Source organism: Ruditapes philippinarum, unplaced genomic scaffold (assembly GCF_026571515.1).
Source record: "Ruditapes philippinarum isolate M1 unplaced genomic scaffold, ASM2657151v2 ctg2781_1_1_1_1, whole genome shotgun sequence".
NCBI lineage: Eukaryota > Metazoa > Mollusca > Bivalvia > Venerida > Veneridae > Ruditapes > Ruditapes philippinarum.
In genome coordinates this window covers 537-26,763 of record NW_026865625.1, presented here as the reverse complement: position 1 = coordinate 26,763, position 26,227 = coordinate 537, and the positions used below count along the sequence as shown (strand labels likewise).

General features: G+C 34.1%; 1 protein-coding gene across 1 annotated transcript; it reads left to right on the top strand.

Moving 5' to 3' along the window:
* Positions 1-1,757: 1,757 nt before the first annotated feature.
* LOC132729788 (probable ATP-dependent RNA helicase DHX34) lies at positions 1,758-23,869 on the top strand (the record flags this gene model as incomplete). Its single annotated transcript, XM_060715607.1, is given in 13 exon segments — positions 1,758-2,140; positions 9,017-9,099; positions 9,588-9,716; positions 11,016-11,107; positions 11,455-11,592; positions 15,801-15,935; positions 17,843-17,897; positions 19,159-19,376; positions 19,996-20,118; positions 20,795-20,950; positions 21,747-21,951; positions 23,188-23,335; positions 23,695-23,869. Coding segments are annotated over 13 exon segments (1,896 nt in total), but the record flags the coding sequence as incomplete, so codon positions are not given.
* Between the last annotated feature and the right edge of the window lie 2,358 nt (positions 23,870-26,227).

Here is a 26,227-nt window from a genome sequence, read left to right as displayed (position 1 = left end):
TCAAAAGGAAGTATACCATGCAGGTTATCTTCCTATCAAATATGAAATATATTTGTCAATAAATAAAGGCTGTATGAGCAAAAGTGTAAAAATCTATTTTTAGCACTGGTGACCTTGACCCAACTGACCACTAACTCCATCAAATTTTATGTTCCTATCAATTATAAATGACATCTGTCTATAGAATATGGTTAGTACACCTGTAAAAATGTAAAAATCTAGTTTTAACATTGGTGACCTTGACATTGGTGACATTGACCTTGACCCAAATGACCCCTTACTATACCCAAAAGAAGGAGGACCTCCCTTGGCATGTTTATATTAAACATGAAAGACATCAACCAAAAAATAAAGGTTGTATGAGCAAAAATGTTTAAATTTATTTTCTAAACCAGTGACCTTGACCTTGACCCTAGAGACCACTTACTCCACAAAAAATTATAGGACCATTAAAGGTATCCACCTACCAAACATGCAAGATATCATTGAATAAATTAAGCAATTAAGAGAAATTTACGATAAATCTAACTTGCCGGAATTGGTTAACCAGACAAGGCCCTATTTTCAAAGTGAAAAAAGGGAAATAACTGGGAAATATGGATGACACAGTTATATAACTTGGCAATATCATGTACTTTGTATTGATAAGTAAGTGTGGAAATTATGAAGCCATTAGTATAGATAGAACTTAAGATATTTCCAACTTGTCGTTTTAGGTTAACCATATTATATTCATTTTCTAAGTGCTGAAAATGGCAATAACTTGGTAAATATGGAAGCCATAGTTATGTAACTTGACCAGATCATGTACTTTGTATTGATTAGTAAGTGTGTAAACTAAGAAACCATTGGTACAGGTCGAACTTAAGAAAAATCCAACTTGCCGTTCAAGGTTAACCTCGTACGGACAGACGGACGGACCGACGTTCCAACATTTTGGCTTTAGGGGCTATTTTCTTTGTTATTTTCTTTGTTATCTTAAGGGCTACTAGCCCCTAAACATTTTGATCACGGAATGAACCTATTGTTCTCTTTTGTTCTCTTTACTGTTATATAGCCCCTAAACCCAAAATGTTTGCTCGGACAGACGGACGGACGGACGGTTCAATAACTATATGCCCGGGGGCATAAAAATAAACTTTGATAGATAAACTACGAATTTACGACTTGACAGTAACTTGATTAAGTATTAGAAAGAGCATCGAAACACTAGGCTATCTGATTTGTGCGTAGCCCCCGAGTATTAATCAGATTGCCGAGTGTTTTGATGTTCTTTCTCTTTTGTATCATAGTCAAACATTAAAACACGTTCCCTGATGTCATAATATGAAACCCTAGAAAAAAAGGAACCAATGAACGAGCATCTGAATATGATATTTCTGTCGCTTTCCTTTTCTCTGCCGTCACAATAAGTAAATCCCAGCAAAAATGAGCCAATCAATTGGCATGCTCTGGAGTGCCTGCACTCCATGTGCATGTATATATATACGATTTAACTCTGACACATTTTCAACAGAAAGGTCCCCAAACTATGATACAATAATATTTCATTTCCTTTTAAATTGTGATGGAATGTTTAATATAGTAGCTGGTGGTAAAAAGATCTTTTAATCTCATAAATATGATCGTGATTTCAACCACAATAGATTAAGATATAAAATAATATATAAAATACGCATGTAGTAGGTACGGCGCCGTGCCACACAACGGGATTTAGAATTTATACGATACGATACCGAAGTCTGCCCGATTTTAGAGGTGTCTCTGTGTGTAAAGCGTTTAGCGACATAGATTATTTTTTTGACTGTTTACATTAAATTGATGTTTTTATTTTTGTATTTTAAGATTATTTTAGGATTAAAACATGCATTTTTCAAATATATTGTTATAACATTATTAAAATGAGCGATCAGCGGTCACACTATCGACATGACAGACACGAGAAACATAGGAAACGAAGTCGCAGTCGAAGCCCGACGTCTTACAAACGCTCGAATAGTGAAATTGAAAATGAAAGTAGAAAAAGATATGCAGCCGAACGAACAAATGAACATACAGCAAGTGGTGGAACATTCAGTTTTTCTCGCTTTAAACATTCTTTGAACAAAATTTTCTTTAGAGAACAGAGTTTCATTAGAAGGTGAGTGTTGGTTTAATCCAACGGGATTTGTAACCTACTGCTAGTACTACTAGTCTTGTAACATAAGACGTTTCCGTTAGTACTACGTACACTCCAACGTCTTATCGACTTTTTCATAAGTTCCTTTAGCAAAACTCGCCCACATGTATACAGGTAATTATTATGGCCGAATGTATATAGCGGTGAAAGTGGTTTAAATTGTATTGGATTGGATTTATTTACATTCGAAGGTGAGTCTTTTTTTTTTTTGCTGCACATTGATGTCTGTCTGCAAATCTTTTGACTCAAAATATTGTTTTTGTAGTAAATTATGACGGTTTATATAGTGTTTTGCTAAAGGAACTTATGAAGAAGTCGATAAGACGTTGGAGTGTACGTAGTACTAACACAAACGTCTTATGTTATAGGACTATTTGTAACGGTGCCTAGACTCCATTTTAGGGTCAGTTGTGACCAAAACTAGGTCTAGACCCAAAAAAAACTGGTGACAGCTATAGAGTCAAGGTACCCTTAAAACCCCTTTTGATTTAATCTATACTGTAGAGATCTTGATAAAAATGATGGTTTAAAAGCTTCACAACTACATGTACACAAGGCTTGTAAGCATACATGCCATAATGTCCCGGAGGGGTAAAGAGTCAACTCGGCCTTATACCATCTTGGCAACGGGTCAACTCGGCTCAGGTCAACTCGGTCCACTTTTGAAAAACATATAAAATGCATTAATTAACTTTTTTTGGTTACTTGCATGTTAAAGGGCAAGCTGTTTTAAATGAAAAATAAGAGATATCTGGTATATTATTATATGATTGATACATTGCACTTCTGCAGAATTAAAGTATATTTCGAAGAAATTTGTTTCGTTAAGTTTTAAGTTAATATCATACAAATGTGTCCCCTATCATGCATTTTGTTTGTAAAGTAATCTCCAATAAAATATGAAATAAAAACGTGTTTATTTATTATATAAATATTTCAAATATTTGTTCTTTATCTTATATACATAAAACAACATGTAATGCATTTGTTAACGTCATGCAATGTATTTTGCAATGTTATAAGGATGGATTGTAATGAATTCATATATTCCAAATTATTGAAAACTATTACATTACCAAAAAATGTAATAATAATTTAAGAAAATATCTTTCCATGTTTGTGAATAAGCCCATATATTAATTATGTGGTTCCAACAATAAAGAGTGATTAACCAAACCAATATATTAAAAAGTGGGCTGAGTTGACCCTTGCTGAGTTGGAATAGGGCCGAGCTTACTGAGGGGCCAAATATGTTGTAGGGACGAGCTGACCCTGATTCTCCCGGAGGTGTCCAGGTAAATATTTTTTCAGGGTGAAAATAAAAATTTGGAACTTATTTGCAGCAGGAACAATTCCAATATTATGCAATTATATTTGCATTTAAACTATCCTAAGATGTTGATATCAGATAGATTTTCCCAGACAGTTTAGTAATACACATGAACTGTTGACACTAATCCATTGATTAATAAATAATTATTATGTGTGACCTTCTTCCATAGATTAAAAGATTTTAATCCTGCTGGGCAAATGTTTCAACAACTCTGCATAAATTACTCCGCCTACATTTTACTGTTATATTACATCATCCTTTAGAATGGCTGCCCTTAGAAGTATTAATTGAAAAAATTATATATTCATAATTTGTGATAATGTCAACATGCAAGTAACACTTCTTTTATTTATCATTGAAAAAATGATATACAGCTACTGAGCTAGCCTCTATACAGTTTGTATAGGCAAGCCATATGTGACTGACTGACTTGTATATTGGCTAGTAGTATGGGTCAGTGCATTTCAATTCCTCTCAGTGAACTACCAACCTCTCAATTTTCTAGTATTATAGATAGGGCTATACTGGATTGTGTTTGAAATTGCCCAAGCAAAAGTAAGCTTCATGAAAAGTGAGATTAGACAATGTCTTGGTTTGTGATGTGCAGGTGCAAAGGTTGGGGGGGGGGGGGTAATACAGTATAAATTAAAATGGTACATTGGCTACTCCTTTAGTCAGTAATACATACATTTTAATAATAGAATCCCAATATTTATGTGTTTACAGTTGGCTTAACTATAAACAATGACAGTGGGTAAAGATGGTATAAGATGGTGTCAGTTCAGCATTTGACTGTACGGCAACAAATGTAGCAGGGTGGCTATATATCATAATTTCCATAGCAATATAGTGTTGTGTATTTAGTAAGAGTTTTTATACCCCCGCACAACGAAATAGTAAGGGGGGGTATACTGAAATCAGCTTGTCTGTCCGGACGTCTCCCCGTCGGGCCGTCCGTCAGTTTTTCCTTGTCCACCAAATAACTTGAGATTCCTTTGGCCCACAGTCTTCATATTTGGCATGGAGGTTAGTCATGATTAGTAGATGACCCCTATTGATTTTGAGGTCACTGGATCAAAGGTCAAGGTCACAGGGGCCTTGACTAAAAAAACCTTGTCCACCCAATAACTTAAGATTCCTTTGACCCACAGTCTTCATATTTGGCATGGAGGTTAGTCATGATTAGAAGATGACCCCTATTGATTTTGCCTATTGATTTTGGGGTCACTGGGTCAAAGGTCAAGGTCACAGGGGCCTTGACTTTAAAAAGCTTGTCTGCCCAATAACTTGAGATTCCTTTGGCCCACAGTCTTCATATTTGGCATGGAGATTAGTCATGATTAGTTATACCCTCGCACAACGAAGTTGTAAGGGGTGTATACTGGAATCAGCTTGTCTGTCCAGACGTCTCCCCGTCCGTCCATCCATCCGTCAGTTTTTCCTTGTTCGCCCAATAACTTGAGATTCCTTTGGCCCATAGTCTTCATATTTGGCATGGAGGTTATTCATGACTAGTAGATGACCTCTATTGATTTAGGGGTCAAAGGTCAAGGTCACAGGAGCCTTGACTTTAAAAAGCTTGTCCGCCCAATAACTTGAGATTCCTTTGGCCCACAGTCTTCATATTTGGCATGGATGTTAGTCATGATTAGCAGATGACCCCTATTGATTTTGAGGTCACTGGATCAAAGGTCAAGGTCACATGGGCCTTGACTAAATAAACCTTGTCCGCCCAATAACTTGAGATTCCTTTGACCCACAGTCTTCATATTTGGCATGGAGGTTAGTCATGATTAGTAGATGACCCCTATTGATTTTGCCTATTGATTGTGGGGTCAAAGGTCAAGGTCACAGGGGCCTTGACTTTAAAAAGCTTGTCCGCCCAATAACTTGAGATTCCTTTGGCCCACAGTCTTCATATTTGGCATGGATGTTAGTCATGATAAGTTGATGACCCCTATTGATTTTGAGGTCACTGGGTCAAAGGTCAAGGTCACAGGGGCCTTGGCTAAAAAAACCTTGTCTGCCCAATTACTTGAGATTCCTTTGACCCACAGTCTTCATATTTGGCATGGAGGTTAGTCGGGTCACTTGGTCAAAGGTCAAGTCACAGGGGCCTTGACTTTAAAAAGCTTGTCCGCCCAATAACTTGAGATTCCTTTGGCCCACAGTCTTCATATTTGGCATGGAGGTTAGTCATGATAAGTTAATGACCCCTATTGATTTTGAGGTCACTGGGTCAAAGGTCAAGGTCACAGGGGCCTTGGCTAAAAAAACCTTGTCTGCCCAATAACTTGAGATTCCTTTGACCCACAGTCTTCATATTTGGCATGGAGGTTAGTCATGATAGTAGATGACCCCTGTTGATTTTGGGGTTACTGGGTCAAGGTCACAGGGGCCTTGACTTTAAAAAGCTTGTCTGCCCAATAACTTGAGATTCCTTTGACCCACAGTCTTCATATTTGGCATGGATGTTAGTCATGATTAGCAGATTACCCCTATTGATTTTGAGGTCACTGGATGAAAGGTCAAGGTCACAGGGACCTTGACTAAAAAAACCTTGTCCGCCCAATAACTTGAGATTCCTTTGGCCCACAGTCTTCATATTTGGCATGGACGTTAGTCATGATAAGCAGATGACCCTTATTGATTTTGAGGTCACTGGATCAAAGGTCAAGGTCACATGGGCCTTGACTAAAAAAAACTTGTCCGCCAAATAACTTGAGATTCCTTTGGCCCACAGTCTTCATATGTGGCATGGAGATTATTCATGATTAGTGGATGACCCCTATTGATTTTGAGGTCACTGGATCAAAGGTCAAGGTCACAGGGGCCTTGACTAAAAAAACTTTGTCCGCCCAATAACTTGAGATTCCTTTGACCCACAGTCTTCATATTTGGCATGGAGGTTAGTTATGATTAGTAGATGACCCCTATTGATTTTGGGGTCACTGGGTCAAGGTCACAGGGGCCTTGACTTTAAAAAGCTTGTCCGCCCAATAACTTGAGATTCCTTTGGCCCACAGTCTTCATATTTGGCATGGAGGTTAGTCATAATTAGTAGATGACCCCTATTGATTTTGAGGTCACTGGGTCAAAGTTTAAGGTCACAGGGGCTTTGACTAAAAAAAAGCTTGTCTGCCCAATAAGTTGAGATCCTTCAACCAACAGTCTTCATATTTGGCATGGAGGTTAGTCATGATTACTAAATGACCCCTATTGATTTTGAGGTCACTGGGTCAAAGGTCAAGGTCACAGGGGCCTTGACAAAAAAAAAACTTGATTTTTAAAATTTTCACATTTGAAGCATGGAGAATAAATATCTAAGCAATGCATTGGCTTAGTAACCTCAGATTTGTCAGGGTGGTTGTCCTTGAGCTAGAAATGTCCACTGTTGATTCTGACAAAGTGGTATGCGGGGGTATTCACGCCATGACCGTGGCAGTTCTAGTTATGGTAGTTTCTAAAGCCATGAGATTGAATATTAATATTTCTGTTTGGCCATGTTTATTTTTTGGATGGATGGTTGTAATTTAATTGCTAGATTTAATAGCATATGATAGAGTTTGCAATGAGATATATATGCCATGCACCATGAGTGCCAGAGTCCCTTTTCAATGTCTCACCTTGCCACCCAACACTGCACTATTTCCATCTTTTAGTTTCTGTATTGGGGCACCAGACTGTCAAGAGTGGATTCATCTTCAGCCTTAGACTGGACCTAAGTGAAAAGCTCTTTAACTTCTTCATTATTACATCTATTTTAATAAAACATAGAGTCTTACTGTTGTAATTTTTCAGATGTAATTTTTATAAGAAAGATTAAATGTGTGTGGCAAAGAGGTTGCCTTTAAGGGTTAAGGCATCAGAATTGCAGCGGCAGTTTATCCCTGTGTGATAGTAAGGGGTGGTTTTGACCCCTGGTGTTGCTTTAAGTTGTAACACCCAAGGTTAGCAAAAAATCATCATTCCTGTTTTGGCGTCGTATGGCCTAAAATGCGCCAGGGGGTCAATGGTTTTCCATATTTGTATATAGTAAAAACTTATAAAATCTTCTTTTAAAAAACCCAAATAGCTAGAGCTTAGATATTTATCATAAAACATCTTCTAATGGGTGTCTACCAAGTTGGTTCAAATAAAAGCCCTTGGTTTAAAGTTGGCCTTGGCCCAGGGGCCTATATACAGGTGAGCTATTTCAGGGGCATCATGGCCCTTTTGTTTCCCGCAGGATCACTTTTGAGGACTTTTAATGCGCTTTATTAGTTTATGTCAATATTTTAGTTTAAACACAAGTTGAGTTTGATTTTATCAGCTCATTATTGATAGAGTTATGTCCCTTTTTATCCAAATTTCTGTGAAATTATTTATTGCCTTAAGGGTCATGCCATTTTGCTTTTTCAACGATCATATTACTGTGTTATTAATGAGTAATACATGTATTCACACTTTAGTGTATTAAAGTTTTATTTTGACTCACTGTGTGTCTTTTTCAGGTAAATTTGAGTATCATAAGTGAAAGGCAAATTTTATATTATATAGTGTAATTGATTTTTGAACAAATTGTTTTTGTTCAGTCAAAATGAAACCAAGAAAGTTCAGATATTTCATGTTACTAAATGTTATTATTTTGACTTAGAAATAATTAGATTGTATATTTTTCTACTACATTTGACAGAAAAATCATCATCTGTACCTGGTCATTTACAGTAATAAATTTGCTATCTGTCTTTATGATATATTTTTATCCATGATACCATCTTATGTATTTGACATTGGGCGTATAATTTTCCCTGCCTCAGCAAAAAATTATATTGAGCAATGATAAAATCTGCCAGTACTGTATTCATTCCATACTGTTTGAATTTAGTACTGTATTCATTCTTTACTGTATGACTTAAGCACTTTATTAATTCTTTACCATATGGATTTAGTACTGTTTTCATTCTGTACTGTATGAATTTAGTACTGTATGCATTCAGTACCATATGAATTAAGTACTGTTTTCAATCTGTACTCGATAAAAAACCTTTTATGGGAAAAGAGTCTCATTCTCCGTACATGCCTGACCCAAGCAAAGTAGTCACAACCTAGAATTTCAAAATCAATACACATAATTCTAAAAATTGTCTTCTGCGCTGTCATAATTTGCCTGAAAATTTGTGTACCAAGTTACATTGTACCTACCATGTCCACCCTGCACTATCTACACAGTCAAAATGACATAACAAGGTACCATATTGATAAAACATTATCATTTATAGCAGATAAATTTCTCTCTTGAGGAAATCAACTTAATTCCTATAAATTCAACAGAATTGGACTAAATTTAAGGAAATGCTCATAGGAAGAATGTCTTTGTAGAGAGATGAATTTGAAAACTGAGTAAAATTCATAGCAACTGACTCGCTGTATAAGTATTTTAGTGTATGAAACAGTATATGTTGTTATCTGAAGATGACTTTGCCATCTCTTTTTAAATAACTTTTTTTTGTATTATTTTACAGAGGAAGTAAAGAATATGATGACTTTTGGGTGTTTGTTGAAAAATATGAAAACTTCCAAAAACGACAAAAAGATAAAAATCCAAGTAAGTGGTTGATAGTTGTTCATAACAAAGTCTAAATTCTTTTATAATAAAGATGTCATATTCTGTTGCAACTTATCATGTTTTAAAAAAGGTATATATTTCTTGAGTGAGACAAAAAATAGTGTTGGAGCACTACACTAAATGCCGTATTCCGGTATATACCAGACAAGGGGCTTGAATAATTAAATGCTAATTATTTCGACTTTGTCTGACTCATCTCCCCACACTGGTTTATGTACCATCATGAATGAAGAATGTAAGAATTGGTGAAAAAAGCGATATTTTTGTACTTTGTGATAATGATTTCTGCAAGTGTCTAGATCGAGGTACTCCTCCAACACTGCAATGAGTTAAATCCATATTTCTTTGTGAAGCCCCGTTTATAGTAAGTAAGTCACGCCTTTATTTAACGAGGCTGACACATTCTATTCTCCGATCTTCCATGTGGACTGACATAAAATTTCAAGGCTTTTGATTTTTTCTTTCAGAGACCAAACCATGTGTGTCAGGAGAGTCTAGTCTTGGTATACCATCTCACTATGATAAAAGATACCGTATAAACATAGCCTTGAAAAACAGAGATGTTGAAGATTTTATTAAAAAAGGGAGACTTGCAGGTAATGTCTTTTATATAAAAAAAAACATGAGTACTTATATAAATTTAAGTCATGATAATATATTGTTTGGTTTAAACAGTATTTATTTCGTATAGTTAAAAAAATATATATAATTATATACAACAATTTGATATAATACAAGATTGAAAAGGAAGTCAAAAATTATGTGGATTTCTTTCCTATCTAAAATAATCTATGTATAAGTAGATACTGATCAGTTCAAGTAATGAAATATTGTTTTTTTTCCGTTACTTTCTAAAATCATAGAATTGAATGTGAGGATAAAATAGATACCTTTGATATGAAATTTTACTGTGATAGTTTTCTGAAATATAAAAGTTTCCTGCAGTTTTATATCTCAGACTTTTTTTTGTCAATGTTAGAGTATGTACAGGTTTTACATCCATGGCAAACTATACTACCACATCTCACATCTTTATAATGTCAGTTTGTTTGCTTATAAAGCATTTGAAAGAGAAATAGGAGGAAAAGCTAATATTATAAAATAATGATTACAACTTTATAGGTTATATAAATTATATTGAATTTGATGAAAAATAGATTGTTTAAGTTCTTAGCTTAATTAAACTGACATAATTATGGAAGACAAGACTAGAACGTTAACAATTAAAACATCAAGAATGACAGAGTTGGTTTGAGGTAATTTATTCATCAATCACTGGTTTTGTTCATTAGGATATGACCAGTAAAAAATTAGGTACATTTGTAAGTGTTGTCACATTTATCCATTTAAACTGGTTCTGCACAGGTCCGGTTGGACTTTAATAAAAACCAGTTAAAAAAAAATTCAATAACCAGTAACAAGATTAGTATTAGTCTATTAGACCAACAGCTGAAGAAAGTTCAGATTGATTTTAAACATTATTAAGTTTGTTTCTTTATGGTAAAATATGCATTCTACCTTATGTATGGAATGATCCTAATGGACAATAAACTCTGTAATTGGATATGTTTTGTTATCATTGTTGAGTATAACAAAATACAAACAAAATGTGATAACTTATCATAAAACAGAAATTTATGTTTAAAATGAAAGAATTCTATCAATACAGTTGGTTTTTTTGTTTAACATAGTTATTTGATTGCCATTTTAACTGTTAGCATTTTTGTTTACCATGTCATCCCTTGAAGTAGGTAAAAGCTAACCAAATATGTCATCCCTAGAAAAAGGTAAAAATGCTCAGATGTGCTGACTGACCTAGCTGTATACTGGTAAATAAGGTAAGTCATAATTACCTCTACTGTCAATAGATTTTAATCGATTGTTTTATTCTTCAGATGCGGACATTGATGAAGAGATTACTGTTGAGAGAGTGAAGGAATTTAAGAATATATTATTGCACTACCTTGACTTTCAACAGAAACAAAAGGTTCAGTAATAGTTGCTTATTCTATAAGGGCATATCTTTGTTTATGTTTTGTAAATGTTTTAAATCTTCGAGGTTTGGTGAGAAACATTATCTAATGGGCCTCTTCAAAAGTTTTGTAAATTAAGACCTTGCGGCTAGGATTATGTTTAAAATTAAAATCTTTTCCATTTATTCAATTGGGCAATTGTAGACCCACTTTGGTTTCTTGTTGTCATAAACTTAAAGAGTAAATTAGGAGATTTTCATACCAGAAGATGGAAATGATAGTGCTTGCTGTTGTTTAATATATCATTTAAGATTTTAATATATCATTTAAGATAGTGTTTTGTCTTGTTTGATGTATTCAGTTATCCAAGTTGAAGAAAGTAAAGGCGGATCAGGAGAATCTGCCTATCTTCCAACACAAGTCAGAAATAGTAGAGCTTGTACGAGACAATCAGGTCGTTATAATTGCAGGAGATACTGGCTGTGGCAAGTCTACACAGGTATTTTGATTTATATTTTTACCCAAACTAATGCCACTTTTATCATTGTGGCAAATGTTCTTAGGTATTTCAATTTCTACTTTTATGCAAACTTGATCACTTGGTCATGGTCACAGGTATTTCAATTTCTACTCTGACGAAAATTTTGCAGCTTTGGTCAATTTGGCAAATCTTCTGTGTTATTTTAATTTCTACTTTAACTCAATTTTGGCCACTTTGTCATTGTCACAAATTTACTCAAGTATTTCAATTCCTACTCTCATGCAAACTTTGCAGCTTTTGTCTTTGTGACAAATCTACTCAATTATTTTAATTTCTACTTTAACACAAACTTGCTAAAAATTAAGATAACCAAAATTTGGAATTACTTGCCCCTCACTGCAGTTCTCAATTCTTCCTTGTGACATTGCTATCCAGCTAACTTACTTTATATTAGTACTTATATTAAGTTGCCTGCCCATGAATTTGAAAATTCACACCAGGGCGTCTGAGATTTTCCTCCAGTGATGAAGTTGGAAATTATTATATGACCTTGACAGTGACAGTTTGACATAAGATAAGGTACAATGTAGAAGGTAATTTACACAGTCAGTTTAGAATGTAGAGTATACTGACAGAGTAAGCCACATTGAGTTAACCAGAGTACACCACATCATTCCTGGGCATGCTGTCAAGCAGTTTACCAATATTAGTTGCATTCACTTTCAAAGGAAACTGATAACTTCTGTATATGTTAGAGCAAAGGTACAATGCAAATGACCATAGAAAGGATTTCATGATTAATCAAAATAAAAGTGACCTGCCACGTCCAGGAATCAAACCCTATCACCCGATTCACACTCCTATACTATACTTATTGAGCTAACTGGACGGCTCACATACCAGTTTACCTATAAATACTTGTGCAACTTCTGATACTCAATGGTCTAAAGAATTGCTTATTTGCTTGTAAGCTTGTGGTCGCATGTAAGAATCCCACGTGGGTCAGGAGTTTTCTGGATGCATTTTGTGTTACTAATTTTTTTTAATAATTGTAAGCTGATAGGATTGTATTGAATATGAAAAAAATCAAAACAAGTTTGATGAACTTGTTGATTTTTTTTTCATAACCTAGAAAAAAATAAAAGATCTAGCGAAAACAATTATATCTCTTGAGAATGATAGAAGATTTTGTGATGTAGATGTTGTCACGAAGTGCTTAAAGCTTCAATCCGTGTTGTTGTATTTTTTTTTGTTAGATATCGTACATATTAGCTTCATAACAAAACTGAAGTAAAAGCATGTGTGTTTCATGTAAGGTACGTTATTTGCCGAGGGCTTAACGCAACACTGTTAGAACTGTATGAAAATAAAGAACAAATAATGGTGGTGATGCTGCAAACCTTTAATGCATTTAATAATGGATTGAATGTTACATTATCACTTTTCTCTAATATTTGACCTGTATATACCTTTAAGGAACTTCTATCTGTACAAAGTAACGCACTTTTGATCTTCACGCCAGTGTGAATTTTATGAAATAGGGTTGATTTAAAACACTTTCCTATCTTCTTTTAATGTTTCGCAAGCGTTTAGTTGCCGTCAGGTCTTGTGTTTGATTTTCTTGTCACATTTATATAGATAATATTGCTAATGCTTAAATATTGATTTGAATATCTCTCAACTTATTTTAATACGTAGATTAAAGAGGTTATTCATTTGGTCTTAGTTTTATTTTATATTGGCATCATAGTCTCTATAGTATTATTCATTTAGATATTTAGATTTATTCCGCAATTCTTTGTTTATCATACAATTTAATCTAATTACACAGTGTCTCGAGTGAGCAATATATCATAGCTTTTATAGAAGTTGAAAAAAAAATCCTTATGATTGCATGTAGTAAAGAAAAAGAGATCTTGGATTAAAAAAAAAGACAGAAGACTAAAGCAGGAGAAATGAGTTTGTTTTTTTAAGGTGATCCAAGTCAGACTATTCTTAATAACAGCTTCTGTAGTTAGATTGAAGTAAGACTATCATCCTGTTTAGCTTGTCTGTTTTGAAGAAAATGACAAACCCAATGTGAATGAACAAATCTAGCAATAGATCTCAGGCATTCTAGCATCATCATGTTCCTTTTTTTCTAGGGCTAAGACATGCCCACAAGATTCTCTTGTTTGAAGATATTACGAAACAGTTAATTTTCATCTATCAAGACTAAAATGTGTAATACAAAATTATGAAAAGAATAGTATATAGATGTAACCTAGCAATATCCATGGTCACAAACCTAACTGTATACTTAATTAATTTCCATTATGGAAATTATTTTAATCAGATTCCTGTACTTCATGTGGTAATAACGAATTACTTTTATAATAAGTTTTATATTTATTAGTCTTTCTCATATTTTTATTGAGATTACAAATCAGTGCAGCCTCGGTGCACTTACATAACTAAAATAATGTGGAAATGTAAACAGTTTATTGAAAACATAAAATTGTATTGCAATAATTATTGCAATATAATACATTGTGATATACATGTATATAAAATGCTTGAAAATTAAGGGTAATACCTTCAAAACCTTGACTTAAGAGTTTATCATTCCAAATTATGTCCTAATAAATCTTACATGAGAGGTCCTTTAAGAGAAGACTAAGCACTCTGTTTAAGCAGCATTGTAAATGAAGGAGTTTTCAACAACAAATGAGATTTTTAAGTCATTGGCTATATATACAGGTCACCAGTTTATAACACTTTTATTTTTAATAGAATTTTTGTTTTTTATCAAAAGTTAATAGCTTAGATCTATTGTAATATCTGAAAACATATTGCGACATGAAGTTTTCAGATAAAATAATTTGATATACAATAAATTGCGATATATTGCACACCTCTACTACACAGTATTTATTTGGAATTTTCCCCTAATAATGATACATGGTTTTGTCCAGATTGAAAGATGGACAAGTCCATAAATTTAAGATGTTTAGGATGATAAGGGTTAAAAGATCATTTACTTTTGTTTGGTTACCATTTAGTCTTGAAGTTTCATAATATGATTTCAAATTGTTTTCTTAGAAAATTGTACTTTTGTCAGTATTTTTCTTTGATAAACTAATTGAATAAACTATAGAGCATATAACACTGAGTTACACAAAACTGTTTATTACCAGTCAAGTTACCAGCACTAATATGTTAAATTTATATAATGGTTTGTATGGTTTGCTTCAAACTTGGAGCAAGTTAATTTTAGTAAAGATTGGTCTTAATAAAGAAATGCTAAAAATAAACAGCCAGTACTGTTACAATAGAGTCTGGTTGAAGTGTATGACAGATTGCAAAAGATGTTCTGTCTAACTGGGACTTGAACCTGGACCCAGTCAAATTGATTTTTGCAAATTTATCAACGGATTACACATTTGTCTGCTATATAATAAGTAATCAGTTCTATACAATGACAAAGCCACCCATTCTATATTGAAATTCATCCTCGTGTATTTTAGGGGCATCCGTGGCCGAATGGTTAGGGTCGTTGACTTCAAACCACTTGCCCCTCACTGCTGTGGGTTTGAATCTCAACCAGGACTTTGGATTCTTGAGGAAGCTATCCAGCTAGCTTACGGAACGTCGGTGGTTCTACTCAGGTGCCCGTTCATGCCTGAAATAATGCATGGAAGAGCACCTGAGGTCTTCCTCCACCAGTAAAGCTGGAACATCGCTATATGACGTTATACTGTGTTTGTGTGATGTAAAACACAATCAAACAAACTCGTGTTTTTTTAAGGGTACAGAGGCTGATTAAAAATCCATCTTGGCCATTAAATTCATATTGTTCCCCATTTCGGGTAACAAATGTAATGTTACAGGATTAGAATGGCTTGCAGCCTGATTCAGTATGCTCCCCTCATAATTCTATATTACTGCTCTTTCAAATGAGCTATCCTGTCACACGCATATTTTCCCATAATTTGTGATTTCAGATTTATAACCATGAGTACTGTACTGTACTGGTTGCATAGGAAGGTCATCATCAGTTTTATGTTGCAATGCAATACAAATCCAATGCACAATGGGGTAATACCATTGAATCTCTAGCTGAAAAAAGGTCTATTATGTCAGAGATTTATAATTCCCCTACACATTTGTAGTAGGTAGATGTATATGTAGTAAATAAAGTACAGTGGATGGTTAAACAAATACATATGGTATATATCTTGTTTTAGGTACCTCAGTATTTACTGCAGGCGGGTTATGAGAAGATAGCATGTACTCAGCCTCGGAGGATAGCTTGTGTTTCACTGTCAAAGCGTGTGGGATATGAAACTCTGAACGAGTATGGCTCTGATGTTGCTTTCCAGGTAAGAGAAAAATGTGTAATAATTTACAGCAAGTCTAAGGTAGGGGTGGGGAGGGTTGTTCCAGGTAAGGAGGAAAATGTGTTACAACTTACAGCAAGTCTAAGGTAGGGGTGGGGAGGGTTTTTCCAGGTAAGGAGGAAAATGTGTTACAACTTACAGCAAGTCTAAGGTAGGGGTGGAAAGGGTTTTTCCAGGTAAGGAGGAAAATGTGTTACAACTTACAGCAAGTCTAAGGTAGGGGTGGGGAGGGTTTTTTCCAGGTAAGGAGGAAAATGTGTTACAACTTACAGCAAGTCTAAGGTAGGGGTGGGAAGGGTTTTTCCAGGTAAGGGGAAAATATGTAATAACTTACAGCAAGTCTAAGGTAGGCGTGGAAGGGTTTTTCCAGGTAAGGAGGAAAATGTGTTACAACTTACAGCAAGTCTAAGGTAGGGGTGGGGAGGGTTGTTCCAGGTAAGGGGAAAATGTGTAATAACTTACAGCAAGTCTAAGGTAGGGGTGGGGAGGGTTTTTCCAGGTAAGGGGAAAATGTGTAATAACTTACAGCAAGTCTAAGGTAGGGGTGGGGAGGGTTGTTCCAGGTAAGGGGAAAATGTGTTATAACTTACAGCAAGTCTAAGGTAGGGGTGGGGAGGGTTGTTCCAGGTAAGGGGAAAATGTGTAATAACTTACAGCAAGTCTAAGGTAGGGGTAGGAAGGGTTGTTCCAGGTAAGGGGAAAATGTGTTATAACTTACAGCAAGTCTAAGGTAGGGGTAGGAAGGGTTGTTCCAGGTAAGGGGAAAATGTGTAATAACTTGAAGTGGTTGGGAGGGTTTTTCCAGGTGAGGGGAAAATGTGTTATAACTTACACCAAGTCTAAGGTAGGGTTGGGGAGGGTTGTTCCAGGTAAGAGAAAAATGTTTTATAACTTACACCAAGTCTAAGGTAGTGGAGGGGAGGGTTGATTTACAACTCCAATCCCTAGGGTTGGTAGTGTTGGTAGCTCTGTGGCTGAGTGGTCAAGGTTGTTGACTTCAAATCACTTGCCACTGACTGCTGTGAGTTTGAAAATCCTATCAGGTACTGTTGATTATTTCATGTGAGGAGTTATCTTGTTAAATTACTGAAGGTTGATGGTTACTATGGTGCCTGGGAGTGTCTGAATTAATGCATGAAGGGGCACCTGATGTTTTTCTCCACCATTAAGCTGCTGGTATGACTTACATCCAGACAAACAATCAGTTCAGAAGATTTGATTTTACAGATTTCACATATAGGTATTCTGCCAACAATTATTATTTCCTCTTCCTTTACGTTTGTTTAACATAAATCATCAACATAGCATGTGTATAATTATACTGGTTAAACAACTCATAAGTTAAATGACGGAACTATCGCTACAAAATGGCATACCACAGCACAAAACAATTACTTTTGAACGTTTATTAAAATAGAACCATATAACACAAAAAAATGTATCTTGTGTAAACAATATTTATGATGAAACAACTATTATTGAAAAACAATTTTAATCAAAGAATTCACAAATGCTTTAATGATATTTCAATAGATTTAGTGTGAACTCTGAGAAATATTTATAAAATTAAACGTGGCATCAGGTGGCACGAGCCATCAATGTAATTAAATCTATTTTCCTTCTATTGTTTTTTATTCTTCCTTTAATGAAATGGTCAGGTTTTTTTGTTTTATTTCTGACATGAAATTCATTTCTTTGAAGCATTTTATTTGTAGAGCGTAAGTTTAATTTCTGTTTAATTTACTGTAAATTTCATCTTTGAGTTTTGATTATCTTGGGGATTCTACAATATATAAAGTATAATTGTTGTTATCCCTGGAGTATATTTCTTTAATTATGTGGCAATAATTTATTGATTAATTATAGTGATAAGGAAATTTAACTTCTAGGTGCGGTTCGAGAAAACGAAAACGAGCAACACAAAGATACTCTTCTTGACTGAAGGTGAGAAAATTAAAACGTAACCCCAAGGTAAAATTATTGTAATTGACTATATATCACGAAGCAGAATTGCAATAAAAGTTTTGAGGGTTTTTGATACGGTGATAATTCATATGGACTCAGTTGATATATTAGTTATTGTTTAAAGGAAACAGTTTGATTTAATTGAACTTGTCTTTTTACAAAGCCATAAAAACGGCTAAAAGGCGAATATTTATGATTAATGAGTTGGGGACTGATGAATAAATGGACCTTCTGATAATATTAATTGTTAATTGATTGTTAATTAGTAAAAAGCAGCATACTTTCAGATTCATGTTTGTTTTTATGAAAATTAAGAGATTGTTCGTAATGCTGCAAATTATTGTCAATGGAAAGATTAAAGTAATTTAAGATAGAGTAACATTTTGCCTTGCTGCTGTGACTGACTCTCTGGTTTCAGTTTTAAGCATAAAATTCTAATCATATACATGTATATACTGTATGCTAGGATCAACAAACTTACACCACCTAATAAACAATTAAACATACCACATATAAACTTACCCTACCTCTTATATAGAAACAATTTAACTACTTAACCACTTTTACATAATAAACTTACTCCACCTCTAATACACAATCAGACTTATTTGATCAAACTTCCCACTTCATCTCTAATTCCCCAAGAAAATTACTCATCCTATAATACACAATCAAACTTCCCACTTCATCTCTAATTCCCCAAGAAAATTACTCCACCTATAATACACAATCAAACTTACTTCATCTCTAATTCCCCAAGAAAATTACTCCACCTATAATACACAATCAAACTTACTTCATCTCTAATTCCCCAAGAAAATTACTCCACCTATAATACACAATCAAACTTACTTCATCTCTAATTCCCCAAGAAAATTACTCCACCTATAATACACAATCAAACTTACTTCATCTCTAGTTCCCCAAGAAAATTACTCCACCTATAATACACAATCAAACTTACTTCATCTCTAATTCCCCAAAAAAATTACTCCACATATAATACACAATCAAACTTACTTCATCTCTAATTCCCCCAAAAATTACTCCACCTATGATACACATACAAACATACTCCACTTCTAATGCACAAAGAAACTTTGACTCTTATTCACAAACAACCCTACTCCACCCCTCATACATGTTTGTTATTTATTTAGGTTTATTGTCATATATTTAGGTTTATTGTTATATATTTAGGTTTATTGTTAGATATTTAGGTTTATTGTTATATATTTAGGTTTATTGTTACGTCAGATGACGTCAGACCCGCACCTGTCAATGTATAACGTGATAGTCATTGATGAAGTTCATGAGCGGCACATTCACACGGACTTCCTGCTTGGCATTCTCAAATGTCTCGTACATCACCGTGACGATGTGAAGGTTGTGCTGATGTCAGCAACCATCAACATTGATCTTTTCAGCAATTATTTTGAAGATGCTCCAGTTATGAAGGTATTGTTCATTTAGCATAATTCTTTGTTATACTTTTTGACAAAATCATTGTATTATCACAAAGGAGTTGATAAAGAATGATATTGTCTCAAAAACAATCAGAAATAAGCTTAAATATGCAATAAAATGTTCAAAAGTGATTATTGAATAGAACTACAAACTGTATATTTAACTATTTCAGCATTTAAGATGAAACAAGCCTTTTAGATGTATAATATTTTGGTTATAGTTGTTGATTGTTCAAAAGCATTGGTATTAAACTATTGAGCAAAGTAACTACATGTAATATCAAAATATCTTACACCATAACTCCCTCTTTACTTTGCTTTATCCTGATATAATTCATATACAAAACATAGTTTATAGATCTACGTTGACAGAATTCCATGCACTTCAATAAAACTTATGTGTCCTTAAATAATTATTTATGCACAAATCTTGATATGATCACAGTCTTATAAAATTTATAAAATAAAAATACAGATATGGTATATCCCTAAGTGATTTATATGTTAAAACATAATGGATATATCACAAAGCAATTTCATTCATAAATCTGGGTATCACTTGAAATAATTGTTTGTTAATACATGTATGTCTATCATTACAATATTATCAGGTACCTGGACGACTATATCCTATAGAGATGGAGTTTTGTCCTATACAGAAGGACAGTGATACAAGAACAGAGAGGCTGGACCCCTCACCATACCTCAAAATTATGCAGAGAATTGAGAAAAAGGTTCTCTTTGAATTTATAAATTAAATTATATATTTTTTTTTTTGCGTTTGATATATACATGTATATATATTTTTATCTCACCTGGCCTTTGGTTATTGATAAGTGTGTGTTGTATGCCCATCTTTTGCACATGTAGTAGTCAAGTGTGCTAAATAATTTCAAATGACATGTAAGAAATTGTAAGGCTATATATATAAGCAGTAAGGCATTGGTGCACATATATTACTGGTAAATGTTATATGTTTTGCTTTTTTGTTTGAAAAATTTGCAGTAGCCATGCAAGAGTGTAGCATCGTTTATCTTTTATGTGTAGGTGAACTTCTTTACAGGCTGATGGTTACTATGCTAGAATTTCTGTCTGGATTGGTGTCTATTTAGTACAAATAAATATGTTTAGAAGGCTGTTAGGAATTTTAGGTAGACTTAAAAAAAATTCACTTCACTTCACTAGGATAGGATGCTGCCTACATGGCTTAAGGAAACAATGCTCCTATCATGTATGAAAATAATATATACATCTGACATGATACTTTAATGAAACAAAGTTATTTTTCAAACTTGCAGTATTATAATAACTTACATTTAAAATTGATTCTTTTTTGTGCCTCTTCATACAATATTATCAGGATAATTATATATGATAATATCACCTGACACCAGTATATTTGTTTTACAGTACCCTCGTTCAGAACGTGGAGATCTACTTATATTTCTGAGTGGGCAGAAAGAAATAATGTCTGTGGTAGAGGCAGCTAGGGCGTACACTCAACAAACAAAAACATGGATAGTACTGCCCCTTCATAGTGCACTCTCTGTTGATGAACAGGAAAAGGTGTGTGTATAAACCTGATATATCTGTATCTATATATGAGCCGTGTCATGACAAAACCAACATAATGGGTATGCGACCAGCATGGATCCAGACCAGCCTGCGCATTCGCGCAGTCTGGTCAGGATCCATACTGTTCTCTATCAGTTTCTCTACCTGTAATAGGGTTTGTAAGCGAACAGCATGGATCCTGATCAGACTGCGCGGATGCGCAGGCTGGTCTGGATCCATGCTGGTCGCAAACCCATTATGTTGGTTTTGTCGTGACGCAGCTCATATATGTTACATACTGTAAAACATTTTAATTTTGTGACAAACAAATTCTGACCTTTTTATTAATTTGCATATTTTTTAATTCTCTAAAAAAACTTAAAGGGAACAAAAACTATATCTACTAAATATTTTGTAAAATTTATAAACTGTTTCCATAATCTCATTATTGTTTCTCAAAAGAGTTGTTACTTAGAATATCTACTGTTATTTATCTGACATGAATGTTGTACATACATAGAACATGAAACAAAGTATTATGCCCTATATTAAGAAGGGTTTTAACCATTTATCAATGATTTTGTGTATACTCCATAAAAACGTATTTCTTTCATATAGGTATTTTTGGAATTATTTATTTTCAAAATTTAATAGTTATGTAAACTATAGTTAGGAATTTCATTGCTTTATTTACTTTCAATCCTCAGAACTATATGTGGCAATTCTACATCGGATTACCATTGTCCTCATCTTGTCATATATGTGGCTCATTATTTAGTAATACATGTGTATAGTTTATAATTTTAAGGTGTTTGACATTGCTCCTGAGGGTGTTAGAAAGTGTATAGTCTCAACCAACATTGCTGAGACGTCAGTAACTATAGATGGTGTGAGGTTTATAGTGGACTCTGGGAAGGTGAAGGAGATGAGTTTTGATCCGAAGTACAAAATGCAGAGACTACAGGAGTTCTCTATAAGCAGAGCTAGTGCCGAACAGAGAAAAGGCAGAGCAGGTGATTATTGTTGATTTTTAGCTTGTCTGTTTTGAAGAAAAAATTCAAGGTACACTGTTTTATGATTGCTGTGTTGTTGTCATCCATGTTGTTGTTCAAAAACTTTAATGTTGCCCATTATTCAAACATTTTAAAAGTTATCAACATTAAACTTGGACAACTTGGAATACTTTTTTATCTTGACAAGGTGCAATTGTAATTGCATTTTTCATCGATTTAAATAAAATATTGTTCATGCTTATAGAAACCTGTTTCCTATTGAATGTGACCTAATGATTGTTTTGTTAGATATAAAGTATTTCTGATTAGTACTGTCAGTTCGTGTGCTTTTCTATATAGCTAACAAAGTTTCTTAAACTCTGTCAATTGACCTGTTAAGTGTTATATTCACTAAAGAAATAATAATATTCTTTTCCTGAGCATCAATGAAAGGGAGTTAATATTGTAAGTGCAGCCTTTGTTGTTGTACTTGTAATGTTTTTCTTCAGAATGTGAAATAAATTGTGATAAAGGTATGGAAATGTAAACAAGGTGGTATTTTGACTTCCATACAAAATACTTATTCATTATAACTATACTTATTACCTAAACAGAAAAGAACTCAGAAATATGACAATGAGTAACTTTCTGAAAACTCAGTGACAGAATACCAAAAATTAAAAGCTTTTGAAAAGTTAAAATTGTATCATTTATGAAGCTTATTGGGCCATAAGTCTAAATGGTATGGTTGATTTATAGCTTCACTTGACAGTAGATACATTTTTGTAAATGTTTCTTAACTTTAACCTTGAATAAATGTGACATTCCTTTGGATGACTTTGATTTAAACCTGGTGACTATTACTTTTGGACTTTGAAATTGTTGCCCGTCCAATTTGTCCTTCGTTATGATTTTGCATGTTGAATTATAATGTATCTTTCGAATTTAAATTTTTAATTTTTAATCTTTATTTTTTTTACCACTGTTACACTTAAATATATGTATTTATTAGACTTTGACCTCTGTATGGCCTAAAAAGGCATCGAATATGACCCAAAGACATACATATTTATTCAGTTCTATAGTTGATGTAAGTTGATATCTCAGAAACTACTGAAGGGAATGAGTTGAAACTACATACACTTGTTCTATGTGGTAATCTAACATGATGGGCACAGTGTACAAGGAGTTATGCCTCTTTTCTGACAGTCAAGCACTGAGAATAGTTGAATTAGGTCAGCTTTTGTTGTGTTTCAGGTAGGACAGGTCCAGGTGTCTGTTTTAGATTATATGATGAGAAAGAATATGAAAGTTACCAAGAGTATACCACCCCAGAGATCCAACGTGTCCCGCTAGACTCTCTTGTACTACAAATGATCTCAATGGGCTTGCCTGACCCCCGCAAGTAAGTTTCTTAAAATATATTTCATTGTTGTTTTGTGATTAGTCCGTTCTTTTTGTACAATTTTTTATTTCGCACATGATTTATATTCTGTCTTAATATTTCTTTTGACTGTTCAGAGGTTGAATCCAGATTTATGCATGTGAAAACTAAGTGAAATTTATCACTTTGTTAGTTTACTCATTGGCTATTGATTGAACTCCATCAGTAAATTTCAAACATTACTAATTTCTTTAAAAGTAATTATGTATTTTAACTCAAAACAAGTTTTAACTCAAAACACCGTTGTCACCCACCCTTTATCCACCTTTTCACTTATAATAAAAAAGTAAATCCATAATCCAGATAATTTCTTTATTCAGGTTTCCATTCATTGAAGCCCCTAGCATCCAGAGTCTTGAGAATGCAATTATATTTCTGCGAGAACAAGGTGCTTTATTTGAGGATGAAAGTCTTACACCAATAGGGCTGATGTTGTCTAAACTACCTGTTGATGTTGTCATTGGAAAAATGCTTATTATGGGATCCATATTTCATGTATGTATTTTGTAAATTTTGTGAAAACATAATGCTTATTACATTGTAATTAAGAGTTATACATAGGTTTTATACATGCATATATATTTATATTTTGTATGCATATGAGTTCACATTAAAAGGAATTAAGAGTAAAGATGTGAAACAATTTGATATTTAAATAAAGAAAAGGATTTTTTGCTAAAGCTGTTAAATTTTGTAGCAAAGGTTTGTAATATATATATATGAAATATAGAATACCTGCCAGCATATTTATAAATATAAGCTGAAATATAAATGTTTGCATGGAAATTAATACAGACTATAAAGAATAGAGGCATAGGAATTACATAATATACATAGGTATTAGAATTTATTCATAGGAATTAGACTATATGTTGTATAGGAATTATAAAATACATATACATGATACAGGAATTAAAATATAAACATGTAGAAATTACAATTGCAAATGAAGAAGGATATACATATGGGCATAAAAATTAGAATACACAGTGAAAAATTACAATATATGAACATTGTTATCAAGTTGATTCAATTGATGATTTATTGTATCAATTTAAAACCACCATCGTCTGATCTTTAAAAAATATGATTCCTAACAGTAAAAAAAAATAGTTTATCAACTGACAATTGTTATCTGCGGTAAATCTACTGAACACCGGTTAGCATTTAATACTAGTATCAAACAAGTCAGGGAAAATACATGTAATACAAATAGTAACTACATTTATTTATTGTAAATACGCATGCATCCTGCTAAATAAAATAAAATTTTGGTTAAATTTAATTGTTTGGTCAATATTGATAGTGTAGACCCGATGCAGAAACTAAACATGCCGGACAGCTCGCACACCTTTCATACTGTCCATCCTCCTGTAACACTTTTGCAATTGACGTTCTAAATGTCATGGCGATTCACCGCTTTCTCCCTCCCTTCTTCCTGTCTATGGTCATGAATTCTCCGGTTTTGAATCACTTGCGCCAGCTGAAACAGGGTGACCTGGTCGCCAACTCATATTGCCCTTTGTTAATTTAACTACCTCATATGAAGATGAAGGAGTATCCTAAATTTGATGGCAAAACTTTCCGAAAGTGTGAATTTCTAGTTTTTGTGTCGCCTTGAAAAGGTGACATATAGGGGTTACTTTTGTTGGCGGCGGCGTCTGTGTCGTTGTCAGCGTCGTTGTCAGCGTCCCCTAAAGTTTGTCCGGAGCATAACTCAGTCACTATAAGTCTGATTGACTTCAAACTTGGTATGCATGCTTCTTTCAATAACCCGAAGTGCAGTGCACAAGGACCGGTACTCTGCAGTTCTTATTTTTTGAGTTATTGCCCTTTGTTAATTTTCATACTTTATTTTTGTCCGGGCCATTTCTCCTAATGTATAAAAGCCATGGACTTGAAACTTCATAGGATGATAGGTCTCATTAAGAAGAAGTGCAGTGCACAAGAACAGGTACTCTGTATTTCTTATTTTTTGAGTTATTGCCCTTTGTTTATTTTCATACTTCAATTTTGTCCGGGCCATTTCTCCTTAAGTATAAAAGCTATGGACTTGAAACTTCATAGGATGATAGATCTCATTAAGAAGAAGTGCAGTGCACAAGAATCGGTACTGTGCATTCCTTAATTTTTGAGTAACATATCAACCAAGGTTGTTTTTATAAACCAAGCAAAAAATGACAGCAAAGTCCACGAACTTTTTGAACACACCTTGTATGCATACAAATAAGAATATAATTATTATCCCCCGCTGATGGAATCGGGAGGGGGATATAGTTTTGGCGTTGTCCGTCCGTCCTTCTGTCTGTCCATCCGTCCGAATTTCGTTTCCGGAGTAGTTCTCTGCAACTACTGGCTGGAATTCAACGAAACTTTATGGGAATCATCAATATCAAGTGGAGATGCGCATCTGACCGTCCGTTCGTCCCTCCGCTCTCACTGAAATGACGGTGTGGGGTGAATATCCATGTTCAATCCGTACAGACGATACTTGTGGGGAAAAAGGTTGCTTATGGGGTGCAAATACGTTGCTTATGGGGTTTTAGAGATCAAAGGAGATCAAAGAAAAAACCCCATAATGTCAACTCAGTAGGAACGTCCGTCCATCCGTCCGTCCGAATTTCGTTTCCGGAGTAGTTGTCTGCAACTACTGGCTAGAATTCAACCAAACTTTATGGGAATCATCAATATCAAGAGGAGATGCGCATATCGTCGGCTTGTTCCGGTCAGACACTTTAACTCAGAGTTATTGCCCTTGATTAGTTATGCAGTATGCATATGGAGTAAAAATCGTTTCCGCGCTACTTCTCTGCAACTACTGGCTGGAATTCAACGAAACTTTATGGGAACCTT